The sequence below is a fragment of the Salmo salar genome, chromosome ssa19 (assembly GCF_905237065.1).
Source record: "Salmo salar chromosome ssa19, Ssal_v3.1, whole genome shotgun sequence".
In the NCBI taxonomy this organism is placed as follows: domain Eukaryota; kingdom Metazoa; phylum Chordata; class Actinopteri; order Salmoniformes; family Salmonidae; genus Salmo; species Salmo salar.
In genome coordinates this window covers 24206933-24223406 of record NC_059460.1, presented here as the reverse complement: position 1 = coordinate 24223406, position 16474 = coordinate 24206933, and the positions used below count along the sequence as shown (strand labels likewise).

The 16474-nt window shown below is 43.6% G+C and overlaps 1 protein-coding gene across 4 annotated transcripts in view; it reads left to right on the top strand.

The window, feature by feature from the left end:
• Positions 1–16474, top strand: part of LOC106578589 (E3 ubiquitin-protein ligase RNF152) — a 68571-nt gene that overhangs the window by 43352 nt on the left and 8745 nt on the right. For 3 of the 4 annotated variants that reach the window (XM_014157576.2, XM_014157577.2, XM_014157578.2), the window contains one exon: positions 10795–16089. In XM_014157576.2, the coding sequence (XP_014013051.1) occupies positions 11240–11875 (636 nt within the window). In that variant the 5' untranslated portion in view covers positions 10795–11239 and the 3' untranslated portion in view covers positions 11876–16089. Of the gene's footprint in view, positions 1–10794; positions 16090–16474 lie in introns of those variants that run through there. The other variant, XR_006760696.1, reaches the window with a different exon arrangement.

Genomic DNA, 16474 nt, shown 5'->3' with positions numbered 1-16474 from the left:
ACCAGTCAGGATGCTCTCGATGGTGCAGCTGTAGAACCTTTTGAGGTTCTGAGGACCCGTGCCAAATATTTTCAGTCTCCTGAGGGGGAATAGGTTTTGTCGTGCCCTCTTCACGACTGTCTTGGTGTGCTTGGACCATGTTAGTTTGTTGGTGATGTGGACAGGGAGTACAGAAGGGGACTGAGCACGCACCCATGAGGGGCCCCTGTGTTGAGGATCAGCGTGGCGGACGTGTTGTTACCTACCCTTACCACCTGGGGTCGGCTCGTCAGGAAGTCTAGGATCCAGTTGCAGAGGGATGTGTTTAGTCTCAGGGACCTTAGCTTATTGATGAGCTTTGAGGGCACTATGGTGTTGAACGCTGAGCTGTAGTCAATGAATAGCATTCTCATATAGATGTTATTTTTGTCCAGGTGGGAAAGGGCAGTGTGGAGTGCAATGGAGATTGCATCATCTGTGGGCCTGTTGGAGCGGCATGCAAATTGAAGTGGTTCTAGGGTTTCTGGGATGATGATGTTGATGTGAGCCATGGCCAGCCTTTCAAGGCACTTCATGGCTACAGATGTGAGTGCTACGGGTCGGTAGTCATTTAGGCAGATTACCTTAGTGTTCTTGAGCACAGGGTCTATGGTGGTCTGCTTGAAACATGTTGGTATTACAGACTCGGACAGGGAGAGGTTGAAAATGTCGGTGAAGACACTTGCCAGTTGGTCAGCGCATGCTCGCAGCACAGGTCCTGGTAATCCGTCTGGCCTTGCGGCCTTTTGAATGTTGAACTGTTTAAAGGTCTTACCCACATCGGCTGCGGAGAGCGTGATCACACAGTCTTCCAGAACAGCTGTTGCTCTCATGCATGTTTCAGTGTTATTTGCCTTGAAGCAAGCATAGAAGTAGTTTAGCTCATCTGTTAGGCTCATGTCACTGGGCTGCTCTCGGCTGTGCTTCCCTTTGTAGTCTGTAATGGTTTGCAAGCCCTGCCACATCCGACGAGTGTCAGAGCCAGTGTAGTAAGATTCGATCTTAGCCCTGTATTGACGCTTTGCCTCTTGATGGTTCATCGGAGGGCATAGCAAGATTTCTTATAAGCTTCCGGGTTAGAGTCCCGCTCCTTGAAAGTGGCAGCTCTAGCCTTTAGCTCAGTGTGAATGCTGCCTGTAATCCATGGCTTCTGGTTGGGGTATGTACGTACAGTCACTGTGGGGACAACGTTATAAATGCACTTATTGATGAAGCCAATAACTGATGTGGTGTACTCCTCAAAGCCATCGGAGGAATCCCAGAACATATTCCAGTCTGTGCTAGCAAAACAGTCCTGTAGCTTAGCATCTGCTTCCTCTGACCACTTTTTTATTGATCTAGTCACTGGTGCTTCCTGCTTTAATTTTTGCTTGTAAGCAGAAATCAGGAGGATAGAATTATGGTCAGATTTGCAAAATGGAGGGTGAGGGAGAGCTTTGTGACCAGCCTATGCGTCTCTGTGTGTGGGGTATAGGTGGTCCAGAGTTTTTTTCCCTCTGTTTGTACATTTAACCTGCTGATAGAAATATGGTAAAATGGATTTAAGTTTCCCTGCATTAAAGTCCCCAGCTACTAGGAGCACCTCCTCTTGGTGAGCATTTTCTTGTTTGCTTATGACGGAATACAGCTCATTCAATGCTGTCTTAGTGTCAGCCTCTAACTGTGGTGGTATGTAAACAGCTACAAAGAATACAGATGAAAACTCTCTCAGTAGGTAGTGTGGTCTACAGCTTATCATGAGATACTCTACCTCAGGCGAGCAATAGCTCGAGACTTCTTTAGAAATCGTGCACCAGCTGTTGTTTACAAAAATACATAGACCGCCGCCCCTTGTCTTACCAGACGCCACTGTTCTATCTTGCCGGGACATCATATAACCAGCCAGCTGTATGTTAATGTTGTCGTTGTTCAGCCACGACTAATGAAGGGGAAGAGATACTGGATATTATAGGTGAATGCACCAATTTGTAAGTCGCTCTGGATAAGACTCTGCTATACTTTTTAAAGAAAAGGTTACACCCTTAGAGCCGATGTCCGCGGCCCTGCTGAAATCGAATTAGCATAATAAAATAATCCCCATGAAATCCGTCAGTTTAACCTCTTACATCTAGACGTTCCGCTAGCGGAACACCTGCTCCAATATCCAATGATAGGCATGGCGCGAATTACAAATTCCTCAAAAATACAAAAACCTCAATTTTTCAAACATATGACTATTTCACAGCATTTTAAAGACAAGACTCTCCTTTATCTAACCACACTGTCCGATTTCAAAAAGGCTTTACAGCGAAAGCAAAACATTAGATTATGTCAGCAGAGTACCAAGCCAGAAATAATCAGACACCCATTTTTCAAGCTAGCATATAATGTCACAAAAAACAAAACCACAGCTAAATGCAGCACTAACCTTTGATGATCTTCATCAGATGACAACCCTAGGACATTATGTTATACAATGCATGCATGTTTTGTTCAATCAAGTTCATATTTATATCAAAAACCAGCTTTTTACATTAGCATGTGACGTTCAGAACTAGCATACCCCCCTCAAACATCCGGTGAATTTACTAAATTACTCACGATAAACATTCACAAAAAACATAACAATTATTTTAAGAATTATAGATACAGAACTCCTCTATGCACTCGATATGTCCGATTTTAAAATAGCTTTTCGGTGAAAGCACATTTTGCAATATTCTCAGTAGATAGCCCAGCCATCACGGCTAGCCATTTAGACACCGACCAAGTTTAGCCCTGATTTACTATTACAAAAGTTTCATTACCTTTGTTGTCTTCGTCAGAATGCACTCCCAGGACTGCTACTTCAATAACAAATGTTGGTTTGGTCCAAAATAATCCATCGTTATATCCGAATAGCGGCGTTTTGTTCGTGCGTTCCAGACACTATCCAAAATGGTAAAGAAGGGTCGCGCGCATGGCGCAATTCGTGACAAAGAAATTCTAAATATTCCATTACCGTACTTCGAAGCATGTCAACCGCTGTTTAAAATCAATTTTTATGCCATTTTTCTCGTAGAAAAGCGATAATATTCCGACCGGGAATCTCCTTTTCGGCAAACAGAGGAAAAAATCACAAAGACGGGGGCGGTCAGGTCACGCGCCTAAGCCCACAGTCCCTTGATCGGCCACTTGAGAAAGGCGATAATGTGTTTCAGCCTGGGGCTGGGATGACGACATTCAGGTTTTTCCCGGGCTCTGAGCGCCTATGGACGACGTAGGAAGTGTCACGTTAGAGCAGAGATCCTTAGTAAAAGATAGAGATGGCAAAGAAGTTCCAGAAATGGTCAGACAGGCCACTTCCTGTAAAGGAATCTCTCAGGTTTCGACCTGCCATTTGAGTTCTGTTATACTCACAGACACCATTCAAACAGTTTTAGAAACTTTAGGGTGTTTTCTATCCATATATAATAAGTATATGCATATTCTAGTTACTGGGTAGGATTAGTAACCAGATTAAATCGGGTACGTTTTTTTATCCAGCCGTGAAAATACTGCCCCCTAGCCATAAGAGGTTAAAGAAGGATTTTTAAGCCTTGAGACAATTGAGACATGGATTGTGTATGTGTGCCATTCAGAGGGTGAATGGGCAAGTAAAAATATTTAAGTGCCTTTCAACAGGGTATTTTAGTAGGTGCCAGGTGCGCCAGTTTAAGTCTATCAAGAACTGCACCACTGCTGGGTTTTTCACACTCAACAGTTTCCCGTGTGTACCAAGAATGGTCCACCACCCAAAGAACATCCAGCCAACTTGACACAACTGTGGGAAGCATCGGAGTCAACATGGGCAAGCCTTCCTGTGGAATGCTTTTAACAGTTCATGCCCCGACAAATTTAGGCTGTTCTGAGGGCAAAAGGGGGTGCAACTCAATATTAGCAAGGTGTTCTTAATGTTTTGTGCACTCAGTGTATATCCCAAATCAAATTGTATTTGTCACATGCACCGAATACAACAGGTGTAAACCTTACAGTGAAATGCTTAATTACAAGTTCTAACCAGTAATGCAGTTTAAAAAATAAGAGGCTGCCAAATAAAGGAACACTTGAGTAAATGAGGGCTACAAAGTATATTGAAAGCCGGTGCTTCCACACTGGTGTGGTTCATGAGTTAATTAAGCAATTAACATCCCATCATGCTTAGGGTCATGTATAAAAATGCCTCGTTGCCCATTATTTTGGCTACCATGGCTAGAAGAAGAGATCTCAGAGATTTTGAAAGAGGGGTCTCAAAGGAGCATAGGGGGATGTTAACTGCCAAGAGTGTGCAAAGCTGTCATCAAGGCAAAGGGTGTCTACTTTGAAGAATCTGAAATAGAAAATATATACTGCTCAAAAAAATAAAGGGAACACTAAAATAACACATCCTAGATCTGAATGAATTAAATAATCTTATTAAATACTTTTTTCTTTACATAGTTGAATGTGCTGACAACAAAATCACACAAAAATAATCAATGTTAATCCAATTTATCAACCCATGGAGGTCTGGATTTGGAGTCACACTCAAAATTAAAGTGGAAAACCACACTACAGGCTGATCCAACTTTGATGTAATGTCCTTAAAACAAGTCAACATGAGGCTCAGTAGTGTGTGTGGCCTCCACGTGCCTGTATGACCTCCCTACAACGCCTGGGCATGCTCCTGATGAGGTGGCGGATGGTCTCCTGAGGGATCTCCTCCCAGACCTGGACTAAAGCATCCGCCAACTCCTGGACAGTCTGTGGTGCTACGTGGCGTTGGTGGATGGAGCGAGACATGATGTCCCAGATGTGCTCAATTGGATTCAAGTCTGGGGAACGGGCGGGCCAGTCCATAGCATCAATGCCTTCCTCTTGCAGGAACTGCTGACACACTCCAGCCGCATGAGGTCTAGCATTGTCTTGCATTAGGAGGAACCCAGGGCCAACCGCACCAGCATATGGTCTCACAAGGGGTCTGAGGATCTCATCTCGGTACCTAATGGCAGTCAGGCTACCTCTGGCGAGCACATGGAGGGCTGTGCGGCCCCCCAAAGAAATGCCACCCCACACCATGACTGACCCACCGCCAAACCGGTCATGCTGGAGGATGTTGCAGGCAGCAGAACGTTCTCCACGGTGTCTCCAGACTCTGTCACATGCTCAGTGTGAACCTGCTTTCATCTGTGAAGAGCACAGGGCGCCAGTGGCGAATTTGCCAATCTTGGTGTTCTCTGGCAAATGCCAAACGTCCTGCACGGTGTTGGGCTGTAAGCACAACCCCCACCTGTGGACGTCGGGCCCTCATACCACCCTCATGGAGTCTGTTTCTGACCGTTTGAGCAGACACATGCACATTTGTGGCCTGCTGGAGGCCATTTTGCAGGGCTCTGGCAGTGCTTCTCCTGCTCCTCCTTGCACAAAGGCGGAGGTAGCGGTCCTGCTGCTGGGTTGTTGCCCTCCTACGGCCTCCTCCACGTCTCCTGATGTACTGGCCTGTCTCCTGGTAGCGCCTCCATGCTCTGGACACTACGCTGACAGACACAGCACACCTTCTTGCCACAGCTCGCATTGATGTGCCATCCTGGATGAGCTGCACTACCTGAGCCACTTGTGTGGGTTGTAGACTCCGTCTCATGCTACCACTAGAGTGAAAGCACCGCCAGCATTCAAAAGTGACCAAAACATCAGCCAGGAAGCATAGGAACTGAGAAGTGGTCTGTGGTCCCCACCTGCAGAACCACTCCTTTATTGGGGGTGTCTTGCTAATTGCCTATAATTTCCACCTGTTGTCTATTCCATTTGCACAACAGCATGTGAAATGTATTGTCAATCAGTGTTGCTTCCTAAGTGGACAGTTTGATTTCACAGAAGTGTGATTGACTTGGAGTTACATTGTGTTGTTTAAGTGTTCCCTTTATTTTTTTGAGCAGTGTATTTTGATTTGTTTAACACTTTTTTGGTTACTACATGATTCCATATGTGTTATTTCATAGTTTTTATGTCTTCACTGTTATTCTACAATGTAGAAAATAGTAAAAATAAAGAACAACCCTTGAATGAATAGGTGTGTCCAAACTTTTGACTGGTACTGTACATCAAACATAATGATCCTCCACTTTGACAATAGATATGATTTTTATGAGATGGAAATGTGAAGTGCACATTTGGACTCATGGATGTTTGGCTTGCCTGTATGACATCAATACGGTATTTATTATAATCCTCGACGTCTCATCTTTCAAAATACGTTTACAGCATTTCTCTCTCAGACAACAAAACATTTGCAAAAGTTGCCCAATTAGCTGAAGGCATGGGGGATCTTCTTGTTCCCCCATCCCTCCTTCTTGTCAAAACCCATACAGACAGAGCCTGAGGTCATGTATAGCATGTTACTGTACAGCCACTGCGTTCCAATTTATGCACTTATCATTGCCCAAATCGACCATTTTCAACTTGTATACAGGTATGAGTGTAAAGGGCTACAACACTTTATGTTTGTTTCCTTTATTTTGGCAAATACCTGTATCTATGATAATGTAGCCAGCTGCTATATAGACATTGATTAAGACAGAACAATGTGAGGTGTCTGTGTTTCAGGATCAAGGAAATTCAATCAGTAAGTCTGGTCCTAGTGTTGTATCTATTCTCTCCAGTTTTCCACTAGGGTTTGTTGATAAGAAAGGAAAGGTAGCCAAGGACGTGGTCAAATATTGGCTTTGGAGAATGAGATGCAAGCTCCTCAAGATGTATGATCGCCTCCCTCTCCAGGTCACACACACACATGGACACACATACTCACACACCTCCCCCCTCAGCTGTGTTACTGATGTATCCGAGAGGTAGTGGATTTTGTGTTTGTTGGTCACGCTCATGTGGGTGTGTGGGCCAGAGTTCATAGTACTGCTGCCTGGCAGGCACGTCTGTGGATGGGGATTGTGTGCGTGTGCGTTTGCTGATGGGGACTAGCTCCTTAAGATGGAAATTGCCATAATGTGTCCTGCAGCAGTCTGCTGCACAGGCCTCTGGACACACATGCCACACACACACACACATACACACACACTTTTCATCATCGAGATACACCTTTCTCAAGGGAAAATGTGGTCTTCTCTGTTCGCCTGTGTGCTTCACTTACGATGTATAATAAAAATGTTGTCTAATTGAGATTAATTGTTGAGTGGAGGATTAACTAGGAGTGAGTGTGGAGCGTAAAAGTACTTGGCAACCTAGTCAAGGGTTTGTCCTAGACCTAGCCTCATGCCATGTAATGTCAATTAACCCCTAGTTTCAATTTAAAGAGTAACTGTTTCTGACTGTGCCAGAGTTTTTAGTCTTAGTACTGGTAAGTGGCCACCCGTGTAAGTGGTATAATATCAATGCCTTTTCATGCATACATGTACATAGTAATGATTTTTTGTGAAAGTGTATGTTATTTTATAGGAGACCAGCCTTTCTTTCAGAAAAGGGAACTATTTAGTTTTGATGCATGTCTAATGTCTACCCTGCATCCCAAATGACACCCTATTTCCTATTTAGTGCACTGCTTTTGACTGGAGCCTATAAGGAAATAGGGTACAATTTGGGACTCATACTTAGTCCTCAGTATCTGAAGGTAATTTTTATTGATTGATTTTATTTCACCTTTATTTAACTAGGCAAGTTAGTTTAGAACATATTCTTATTTACAATGACAGGTGTTAACCTGTGTTTCTGTTCCCTTTCTCTCCTCTCCTCCTTTGTCTTCCAACTCTCTTGCTACTTTTTACCCCCCTCTCTGACTTGCTCCAACCAGTTTATCATTTTTGGGAGTGTGTGTGTGTCCTTTCCTTGGTTATTTTTAGCCGCTGTCTTTAAGGAGGAGTGAGCTTTTTCCTTGGGCTGATTGTGTGTGCCGTGGAGCGAGGCAGGGGAGACTGGAGGGACAGAGTGTTTCTGTGTGTGTGTGTTCCAGTTACGCTCAGTGGAGGGAGTGTGTCTGTCCTTTTGGATGGTCCCAGGGGGCCAAAGGGGCTGTGGACAGGGATAGCGGTGCCAGTAGGGAACTCACCATCATTACTTAAACATATTCCCTTCCTACGGTCAAATGATATGATGGACCAAACCTTGTATTAAGACTTTTTTTAATTCATTCACAGTTGCTTTTAAGTGTTTTATAGAGGATGTTCAGAAATTAGATTTGCCATACCTCCTATAGTTCTGCTCAGTGACAGTGAGGTGTGTTTTCTCTCCCACACTAGGTGAAATGTGAAAATGGGTCACAAAACTATAATGTGAAAGAGAGAGAGAGCGAGAAAGAGAGAGAGAGAGAGAGAGAGAGGAGTCACCTAGACACACTAACAGTCGAGAAATGTATTTAGAGAGAGTAAATAACAGAGGATGGAGGGGAAGAGAGTAAATTATGAAGGAGGGAAGGAGAGGAGCATGAAATAATGAGTGTATGGGAATATTGAGCCACAAAGCATTTTTGTCAGATCAAAGCTAATCCTTATCTTATGAAGGGTTTTTACTAATACCCCTGGTTGTCTTACCCATCAGGCAGGTCTCTCTCTTGCTCTCTTTTTCTCTCTTCATCTGCCTCCCTTTCTTTCTCTCCCTCTTTCTCTCTTTCTCTCTCCCTCTGTATCTTCCCCCCTCTCTCTCTCTCTTCCCCGTAACTAAAATGACTTGGATTTTTCTGCATTTTACTTGACTTTGAAATGGTGGTAGAGAATGCAGAAGGGTTTAGAGAAACTAGGTCAAGCGGAGAGTGAGGAGTGAAGGGGGTATCGCATCAGAACCAAAGCAGAAAGATACATTTTGCCTGGGGAGGGATAGAGGGAGAGAGGAAAAGAGGGGAAGGGAGGAAGTGGGTGAGGTTCGGATGTGTGTGGTGGAGACGCTAACCGCTGCAAATGTGTTGCATTTACAGTGGATTTAGAAACCTAACACAAGAAATAGATGTTTCTGTCCCAAAAGGGGGAGGGACAGTGACATGGTACCCTATTCCCTAACTAGTGCAGTACTTTTGGCCAGGACCCATAGATAATAGGGAGCCATTTGGGACACAACCGGTATGTCACATGGATGTCTTCACTATGGCTGCAAGCCCATTACAACGTGTGAGCAAACAGCTGTGAGAGCTGAGGAGTTTAATTGACAATATATAATTTGACAATACTGTTGACATGAATAGTATCTATGGTCACCTTGAAAATAAAAAGGTTTCACGGTTGTTCCATGTCACTGTCCCTCTGTCAGTCAGTTACTAAGACATGTGCCTACTACCGTACAAGCTAGTGTCCCTATAGGGCTTAGAGATGGAAGAGGAAAGAAAAACCTTGCCTTGCTTTGAGTCCAACTCTCCATTTCACACTCCCAGTTCACAGGAAAATAAAGCGTAGGAAGAGACCCTCTTCGGCATTTTAACAGCAATATTTTGACAGAACGTAATCATCTGTAAATGTGAGTGTCATAACAGAGATTCTACATGGATTAAGGTCAATTCCACATTAACGGAATTACGCTAATACTTTTTTTTAACTTTAAAATGAATGCCAAACAAAAACCACTGATTTCAAAATTGAACAATCCATAGAACTCTATGCACAATGACTACTTAGAAAAAGGTACACAGTAAATAAATACAAAAAATCTGGAAAAAGTGTGCAACGTTTGGTAACAGAATTACGGTAACGTCTTGTTAAAGTAGTCCCTGTGCATAGAGCTGTATGGTTTGTTAAGCTTGGACATTAGTGTTTTTTGATTGGTTTACATTTGAAGTAAAAAATCTGAGTCTGGGCGTAATTATGTTACCATGGACTTGCCCTAACTAACATGGCTGATATGACTATGTAAGAAGAAGAATGGGAGAACAAACTTTCACAGAGCCTGTGGCTAACTAATACGTATGTTGATTTTGATGTATTCTGTGTACAGTGTGATGACCAAATTAATTTCCTGCTGTGGCATAAGGAAGTTAACTGAACTGAAGATAAAAAAAAGAATTAGCAATATTATGAAAAATGCTTATATCCCACCCATTATCAGATCTCCTCTGCTGCCCTTAGTGCCCTGAGTTACCCTATTGTGTCTGATGTGGATATGTCCCAGATGATGATGAGGATGATAATGTCACTTTCCATCACATGTGGTTGTGGCATGACGACCTCCTTTCTCTTTGCTCAGTATGATGTGGCATGTATGAGCTTCCTCACACATTTCTGTAATGTTAGTTATTTTCTGACGTGTGTCTGATGAGAGCTAACTGTGTTTGTGTGTAAGTGTGTGGTGCACATGCGCGTGTATCACCGTGTGTGTGTGTGTGTGTGTGTGTGTGTGTGTGTGTGTGTGTGTGTGTGTGTGTGTGTGTGTGTGTGTGTGTGTGTGTGTGTGTGTGTGTGTGTGTGTGTGTGATTCCTTTTGATGTTAAAGCCAGGCGGGCAGGCAGAGAGGCAGAGTGTTGATAGGGGCAGGGCAGCGAACTGATTTATCTGTGTGAAAATGAATGCGAGAGATCCAGGCTGATGAGCCAGCCCCAGGGGGATTGAGGGGGACACAGGCTGCACCCTAATCCCCATTGGGCTCTGGTCAAAAGTAGTGCACTGTATAGGGAATGGGGTGCCATTCGGGACACACACAAAGCCTACGTGCCTGGCTGCCCACTACACTGCCCATGCCATGCCCCTGCTCCTATTTCTGATCCACTATCATTGTTGATGCCCACTTCTATACATACACACACACACACACACACTCTCTCTGCCCCGTGAATCTCTTCAGCCCATTAACACTGCTGTCTTCTCTCTTGTTTCACAGATGAACCACCATGTGACCTCGATCATCCTGTGACATCACACCGACACTGAGACATCACACCAACACTGAGACGGCCAGGTGGGTGGAAGGACACCGAGCAGAGGCTATGAACTCAAACAGCACAGCTTTGCTCTGAGGAGATGATCTGGATACCATTTAGCTTCCTGCTACTACAGTCAAATAATAAGAGACATTCTTCTTTGTCATCCTGGTTTGTGTTGCAGTACACAAAAACAGCCAGTTACATCAAAGGGTTACAAGCACCGTTTCACTTGTTTACGCAAGAGGATAATAATTGAGCACGTTCTCTCCCTTCTCCTGAAACTATAAAGCACATAGCCTTGTGAAACCAGCCTATTGTTGTGATTGCTGACATTCTGGCAAGTGAAGTGAAAGGAAACCTGAACGCTACTATAAAGGACCCATAATAACAATCCATAACAAAATGGAGACTCGGTCTCTCTCGCAGGACTCCATCTTAGAGTGTCAGATCTGTTTTAACTACTACAGCCCGCGAAGGAGGCCTAAGCTGCTGGATTGCAGACACACGTGCTGCTCTGTGTGCCTGACCCAGATGAGGTCCAGCCAGAAAGAGATCCGCTGCCCCTGGTGCCGTGGCGTCACCAAACTCCCTGCCGGCCTGTCCGTCTCCCAGCTCCCCGATGACCCTGACATCATTACCGTCATCGCCATCCCGCACGCCTCCGAGCACACGCCTGTCTTCATCCGCCTGCCTAGCAATGGCTGCTACATGCTGCCTCTGCCCGTCGCTAAGGAGAGGGCGCTTTTGCCTGGCGAACTGGGCTGCCGGTTCCTGCCAGGTGGCAGCGGGCAGCAGAAGGTGGATGTGGCGGTGGTAGCCATGCCTGAGCTGCAGCCCCTGGGGATGAGTCTCGATGGCCTGGAAGACACAGAGAGGAGGGGAGCCGGGGGAGGAGGTGGTGGAGGGGGGAAGGGCTCCACATGGTCCGGGGTGTGTACAGTGATCCTGGTAGCCTGTGTCCTGCTCTTTCTCCTGGGTATCGTGCTCCACAACATGTCCTGCATCTCCAAACGTTTTACTGTCATCTCCTGTGGCTGAGGGGAGGGACCAGACATCACCATATTCCCTCCCACTCCCCCCTGCTGTAGCTCTACCACCCTCCTCAGCCTGGATTATGATGAGGATAAAGGATTTTATACCTATCATAGATGGCCAAGAAAACAACAAACAGACAGAGAGAGAGAGGGTTGCTACAAATAAACTGGGGACTGAAAGTCATTTGCTCCTATTATTGATTTGGAGATATTCTGAAGACACAAAAAACACACCCCTTTCCGTCAACTTGATGCACCCCTCTACTCTCCAAACCCAATTACACTGCCCCCCCCCCCTTCAGAAGGAGGGCCTCAGCCTCATGGAATTCTCATGGAAATTTGAGGTACCCCGTGGATCTATGGACCCGGGGACCTAATTTGGGGACCCCTGTGCTCCTGGGGACTGGTGGTGTCAGTACTGAGCACATACAGTATCTCCAGCTGGAGCTGCAACCTCTTGGTAGACCTGGGATCAAATACAAAAATTTGAATCTTTTCAAATACTTTGAAAGTCTGCCTGGCGTGCCAGATGGGTGGGGTATGATGTTTTGGGACTTTTCTATTGGTTTATTAAGCCAGGAAATTTCAAACAGATAGGGTATTTCAATTGATTTTCCAAGTATTTGAAACCCAGGTCTGCTTTCTTTATTTCTGTCCTCAGTGCTGAGGCGTAACAGACAGTAGATCCAGTAATTACTGTATGTGGAATCCACTAAACCACCTCTAGCCAAGGGTTGTTCCTAGAGGGACTGATCAATCAATACTGCTGGTGGTTGTTCGCTGTGTTTGTGTCCCAAATGGCACCCTATATATTATATAGTGCACTATGTAGGAATAGGGTGACATTTTGGGGAAGCGCTTGCTGTGTTTCAAATTTTGTCAGAATCTCTCTAATGGTCTAAAAACAGAATGCTTACTTACTGTTGCTCCAATATATAATGCAGTACTGTACGTATGTGATGGTATTTTGATCAATAATGTTTTAAAAACAAAAACAGGGAAATATGTGATCTCTGTGTTGTGTCATATACTTATAAACCAGCCTATATTTCATAGAAAGCACATACTACATGTCTTCAGTAGCCAGCCAGCCTAATGTAATAATGATTGATGTAATGTTGAAATTATTTGTCTAACCCCAATGCCCTTCACTGAGAACAGATGGTCATTGCTTTTAATATTGAGGTCTCTGGTCAGTATTAACATGAAGGGAGATCAGTGTGTGAGAGAACATGTGGGTGGGCGTCCGTGATAACCAGGTCTCAAGTCATAGGCAAGTCAAGTCACATTCTCTATCTCTCACACTGATCTCCCTTCATGTTAATACTGTCTTTGATCTTCATATGGGGCTGTGGGGTCTCAGTAAGGTGGTGTGAGGTTGCTGGGAGGAGTTAGGAGTGGGCAGGTTTGAGGCTCCAAGTCTTAATGCTAATCGCATTGATTTATGAAGAGTTATAAATATTTTCTTCTTCTCCATGTTTTTGTCCCAAATGGCACATTATTACCTATCTAGTGCACTGCTTTTGACCAGGGCCCATAGTGACCTGGTCAAACGTAGTGCACTATATAGAGAGTAGGGTGCAATGTGGGACACAGTGTCTTTGTTGTTGTTGACAAAATTATTATGATCCGGTATCTACTGTATTATAGCAATTGAGTGTAATCACAAACAAACAGGGTGAACTGTTTTGTATAGCAGCCATGTACAGACATGTACAGAATGATTGTATTTTTCCTTGTTGTCCTTCTTTCTATTTGTGTTTACATGTTTACTTCTGTCTGTCTGTAATAGTAGCCTGGTCTAGAATCAGTTCTTATTGCAGCAAGTTAGAAACCGTGGTGGACAGTGTGAAGATGCGTTCGGACTGGTCTAGGATCAGTGCTCAAGACAGTGGGTGTGTTAGGCTCTTTGTTAGGGTTGCAGAATTCTGTACATTTTTCCAATATTCTCCAATATTTCCAGAAATCCTGGTTGGAACCAATCACAGCCAGAGAGGAGGAGGTTGTAGAAATGAGAGACTTCAGGTTTTGTGGGGATTGGCTGATCAGCGCTTACCTACAGATAATTGCACTGGGTCTGGCGGCTATCAAACTGGTGCTGGAACCACCAACGGGCATGATGGAACCTCTGCCCAAGCATTCTGTATGCATCGCAATAGTGCACGATATAGGCAATAGGGTGCCATTGGTCACAGGCTCTGCTATCCCCACCACCCTGTAAAAAATCTAACAAACCTGCTGGGCTGCCACTGTGATTGGCACTAATGTAACTCAATATTGGACTCCTTAAAAAGGCAGTCAGTGAGTGAGAAATCTCAGTTTGATAGCCACAATTATCCTTAGGTAAGAGCTGAACAGCCAATCCCCAGAACAACTGGAGCGTCTCATTTCTACAACCTCTTCCTCTCTGGCTGTGAATGGTTCCAACCAGGATTTCTTAAAAACCGGAGAATGATCTAAAAGTATATATGCCACGCTGAGTATTGTTATATTAGACAAACACTGAAGATTTATTTTTAAAAATGATGTAAATTTATGGTGCCAAGAAACCGGACTAGTACAGTTACATTGTCTGTAGATAGATACCATAGTAAACAGAAATAACAGTAGTTAATAGGGATGCAACCCAAAATTTAATGTTATAGTGCACTACCTTTGACCAGAGTCCTATGGGCCCTGGTCAAAATGTATTGCACTAAATACGAAATAGGGTGCCATTTGGGAAGCAGTGTCTGGCCCTAAAGGGTTTCTTTAGGTCAGTGGTAGGTGGTGAGGGGAGGACGGCTCATACACTGGAATGGAATTTATTAGAACGGTATGTGTATGATGCCATTCTATTTATTCCATTCCAGCCATTACAATGAGCCCGTCCTCCGATTTAAAGTGGCACCAGCCACCACTGCTTTAGGTCAGTGTTATTTTATGTATTAATACATACAGCCAGTAAAATGATTTGAACCGATGGACTCAATGTGTTTGAAACCCCTGTTGTACTGCCAATAGATCCATTGTTAAAAGATGCATGATGTGATTTTGCTTGGATGGAGTCAGTAGAGGATAGGATTTTATATGCAAATGAAGGTACAGAGGAATGTCAAATAGTATAGTTTAAAAGGTGTCTGTGCACAATGAAGCTATGAAACATTAGAATGGGGATTTGGAGATTTTTGGACTGCGTTCCTGGGTAGATCTATTGTGTTTCCCAAATTGACCCCTATTCTGTATATAGTGCACTACCTTTGACCAGGGCCCATAGGAATAGCGGGTGTTAAGGACAGCACTAAGATGTTTCTTTCCATGCTACAGTAAGCCTGTTTTTAAACTGGAATCATTTTCAGAGGACACTGTTTACTTTAAACAACAGTCCATGTACAAAGCCAAGGACTACATCCTGTAGCCTTAACCTTTTACTGCAGTGGGCTAAATCAGGGTCACACCGAGTGTTTCTTGGTAGTCTTAAACAAATCTACTTTGAAACAAAAGTATACACCTCACACACATGGTTGTGGGCTTAAAAAAGAAGACATCTGTACCATGTCAGATAGAGAGTTTAAATGTATTACATTTTGAGTTTGCATCACAATATTACACTTTATATACATCACAGAAAACTGAAAAATATTTAAAAAACGCTTGACATAGAAACATTGGATTCACATTCACATTCACGGTAAACACTGCATATGTCGGCTCAATCAGAAATGACGTATAAATTGTAGCATTGACCAAATTAGCAATCGAATTGAATACCAGGCTAAAGTTGGATAGGATACTTTTTTTATTCCAGTGTTTATTTCATGGCTCTGATCATTTGAAGCGCCCTCTATTTTACTTAACAGACACACCAAGTGGCATTTGAATATGGGTAATTTGGTAAGAAGACTAACAGGGAATGTTTTTGAATTCCCATCCAGTCATGCCTGCTGCTCCTATGTCAGAAACGCAAAGTGCGTCCCAAATGGCACCCTATTCCTTATATAGCTCACTATATAGAAAATACAGTGCCATTTGCAAGACATTCACCTTTCTATCTCTAGAACACATGTTATGTATGAGTGTGTATGCCAGAGAGAGAAGAAGACCAAGGGTTGTCAAGTCTGTGCCTGTGTGTTTGTCAGTCAGTGATGTAAAGTTCCAGTAGTAGTTTCTGTTTGTGTCAGGTTCGACAGACACACACAGCTGTTTCAGTGATCTATTAAATAAACTGTCTGAAATTCACCTGCAGTGTTTTTGAGTAATTTATTTTTTCAACAAATAATTGTTATTTTAAACCAAATAATACTCTTGTTAAGATTAACGGACCAAGCAACCTAGTTAGTAGGTTTTTGGAGCATACAGTTAGAGAGCGGACGGAGTAGCGTGAAAAAAATAGGTTTTGTAGGCCCAAAGTGCAAAAGTGATGACGGAATCCAAAGAAAAATGGTTGTAGTTAAAAAGAAAATGTATTGACAAAAAAAATCTACATTTACAAAAATGATCCAAAATACTTAGGCTACTGTAGCAAGATAACGGCTACAAAGTTAAAACGTCCAAACACTGCAAAAACTGCAGAAAGACTCAAGTCTAATACCTGAAAGCTAAAGCAACAGCAGCACGTTGTCTA